This window comes from Rhodnius prolixus, unplaced genomic scaffold (genome assembly GCF_049639745.1).
Source record: "Rhodnius prolixus isolate KJV_2025 unplaced genomic scaffold, Rpr scaffold_2, whole genome shotgun sequence".
NCBI classification, from domain to species: domain Eukaryota; kingdom Metazoa; phylum Arthropoda; class Insecta; order Hemiptera; family Reduviidae; genus Rhodnius; species Rhodnius prolixus.
In genome coordinates, this window is record NW_027411592.1 from 58,579,046 (window position 1) to 58,582,095 (window position 3,050).

Genomic DNA, 3,050 nt, shown 5'->3' on the forward strand with positions numbered 1-3,050 from the left:
AACTTCCTTCTGAAGCCACACAGCGCTGGAAGACGTTTCTTCCACTCCTCATAGCAGTGCTCAAACTCCGATACTGGAATAGCCTTCAGCTGGTCGGTTACACAGCCATTTGAATGTTTTCAACTGTCCCAAAATGACTGTTCCCTTGAGGTGTAATTTTTCAACTTCGGGAAGAGGAGAAAAAAAAGTCACAAGGACTCAAGTCAGGGGCGAATAAGGGAGGCTGGAGGAGCCACAGGAATGTTTTTACTGGGCCAAAAACTCTTGGTTTATTGAAATTGCTGTGTGACAAGGAGCATTATTGAAGTCGAAGATCAAATGCACGCTGATTTGTTTTTTCCGATATCCACGGAATCGTCCACAAAGACGTTTCTACCTCAAGGTCAAACGGTCAATCAACACTTTTACCGAGAGGTTCTTGAAAAATTAGCGGTTTGTTCTTACCTTATATAGTTTCCTGAAATAATTCCGTTCAGATGTTTTAATAAAATAATTATTAAGGAATCTTGTGTATTCCTTGCTACCTACTTCTTCAGTTTTCTTTCGTCCCTTGCACCTCTTAGTTTTGCTTTCTAGGGAATGGAAAGAAAGTTAATTCTTAAATACATCCAACGTGGGCGTAAACAAAACAATTGTTTTCATAAATAAAAAATTTATTTAATGCAAATCAAGAATCAATTTACAAATTTATTATAAATATTTTAACGTTTCAAATCACCCAAGTCTTCTATCAGATCTGGATCAATTTCAGGCCATTTTTCTGGTATTAATTCAATCAGGTCATCTTTCACATCGCCTTGCACAACGATTTCATCATCGCCAGTGACCGAAGCACCACACGCAAATCGTGTACCAAACATCTTTGCGGCCGCCCTTAAATCCACTTTACACGTTGCCAGACCACTGATGACGGTCACACTTTTACGCCTACCTCTGGCTGCTCGCCATACTTGGACACGTCTAGCCGCGGCTTCTTCCGCTCTTCTAGCACCTCCAACGCCTTTGCCGCCTCTTTTTTGACGTTTCTTTTCATCAGTAGCCTGTCCATCGTCTCCAGCATCGCCTCCGGTACCTGTAAAAAAAAAAAAAAATGTAGCACGTATTAGGCTTTTTTGAATGAAACAAAACGGCAGCATTGTAATGGGAAGCTAAATTTAGCGTGGAATTGTGTTATGTGTGCGGCAGTGAGAGAATATTTAGGTTTGTGTGGATGGCGGTAAGGTTGGAGACTTTAGGATTCAGGATTGGAGGGTTTGTATTCTACTGAAATTAGTTCAATTGGCAGCCCCAATCCGAACAGTCCGAATGACCATGTAGGAGCAAGTAAAGAACTATATATTTTGTTTCTTCCAGCATCGCCTCCGGTACCTGTAAAAAAAAAAAATGTGGTACCTGTAAAAAAAAATAAAGTCAACTTAGAGCGTTAATTATCGTCGAATAACGTCATGGCTTTTTAGTTTTGATTCCCTAACCACAAATAGTTGTAGTTTATTTTATCCTTTACAGCCCTATTTCTGAATGGTCAGCAAATATAGTGTATGATAGAAATATTATAAGTGGAAGACAAATTCTCTACAAGAAACTAATAATTCAACTATGATTATCACTTAAAATCGGATAACGATTCACAACCGATCAGAAATAAAAAAAAGACATTAGCACTAAGACGGATAAAGTCAACTAGCCACTTTTTCAGGGATCTTGGCGTCCCTGCGGGTATCCCAGTCTAATAACATAAACAGTATTCACACTTTTAGCCCAATCACTCACTCAAAACACATAGGGCCTACAGAGATAGTTTGAAAGTGTGCAACTAACAATTTATTTCATACATTTATGCCCGAACAATGTTTAATTCGGGAGCCACAATAGATCTTTTAGGTGGCAATGGATTGGCCAGCCACTTCCTTTATAATCTACACCCATTCTCAATTTTAACATAAAATTCTCTAAACACATTTAGAGCATTTTTTGTTTAGCAACTCATCCTAAGATAGCGCTTCATAGTGTCTCTAAACACTGAAAATTGAAGAGCTAAATCTCTCATAGAATGAACACCTAAATAATACAGCATATACTAGCGGCTAAAGTATAAAGATTAATGTATAAAAGATATACAGCTTAAATTTTTGAAAGAATCTTATTAAACTCTCAATTCTATTAGTAACTAGAAACATAGAATAACTAGTTAACAATGTAGTATCTTTTACTTAATTTTGTTTCTCTTTAACTTCTGCAACTATTAAGTTGAATTAAACATGAAGGTTGTAATTTAACACTAATCTGGATGATGAGGTACTTCAGATTTTCGTAATTTTACAAAATTTCTTACAAGTTTTTTTTTGATGCAGAATTAAAAGAAAGAAGTACACATAAAATAAATCTAAAGCAATACTATGATTGTTCAGGAAAATAAGTACACTGTCTTATTGTTGCACATTTTAGAAAAACTAATCATATTTTAGAACATTTTAACACTTCCTCTTCACTACGAATTATAGATCAAATTCAATAATAATTCTTTAAACTATTCTAAATCTAAATTCATTTATTACTTACCTACAATTCTTTGAAATTCATCTGGTAGATTCTTTTCTAGCCATGCTTTACATTTGTCGTGATCTTGATTATATTCACAATACTCCAACGGTAAGGAACAATTGCCACAATAAATTACACTTAAAGGATATGAAACATCTTCACTTGGACCCATTATTTAACTTGATATTCATATAAATTACTAAATAATTAACATTACCATATAGAAAAGAAAAGGTTATACAGCTTGGTCACTCTACAGCCAGGTTATAAAAGTACAGAATATTGCCAGTAGTAGCGTTGTACGTCAATGCTGCAGTCGAAATGCATTGTGGGTATGTTCACAGTTAATATTTCTCGTAATTTTGAGTAGTTTGAGGATCTAATTTGTGGTCGTCTCTTGAGTCCATTAAAATAGTTTTTAGAAAAAGATTTCTTTCTCCTTTTCTGAGGGTGTGTGTGTGAATAAATTATTTTAAAATCACAGAAAACTGAAACTTTATTTTTCTTAG

The 3,050-nt window shown here is 35.1% G+C and overlaps 1 protein-coding gene across 1 annotated transcript; it reads right to left on the reverse strand.

The window, feature by feature from the left end:
* Positions 1-632: 632 nt before the first annotated feature.
* DENR (density-regulated protein) lies at positions 633-2,821 on the reverse strand. The gene is made up of 2 exons (XM_074120101.1): positions 2,560-2,821; positions 633-1,072 (listed from the first exon to the last, which is right to left on the reverse strand). The coding sequence occupies exons 1-2, from the start codon at positions 2,711-2,713 to the stop codon at positions 702-704; spliced, it is 525 nt and encodes a 174-aa protein (XP_073976202.1). The 5' UTR covers positions 2,714-2,821; the 3' UTR covers positions 633-701.
* Between the last annotated feature and the right edge of the window lie 229 nt (positions 2,822-3,050).

Excerpts from the sequence above, each read along its gene's own strand:
- DENR (XM_074120101.1), bottom strand. The coding sequence starts at position 2,713 with ATGGGTCCAAGTGAAGATGTTTCATATCCTTTAAGTGTAATTTATTGT. Across the intron at positions 1,073-2,559 it reads TGAATTTCAAAGAATTGTAG|GTACCGGAGGCGATGCTGGA; the intron begins GTAAGTAATAAA and ends TTTTTTTTACAG.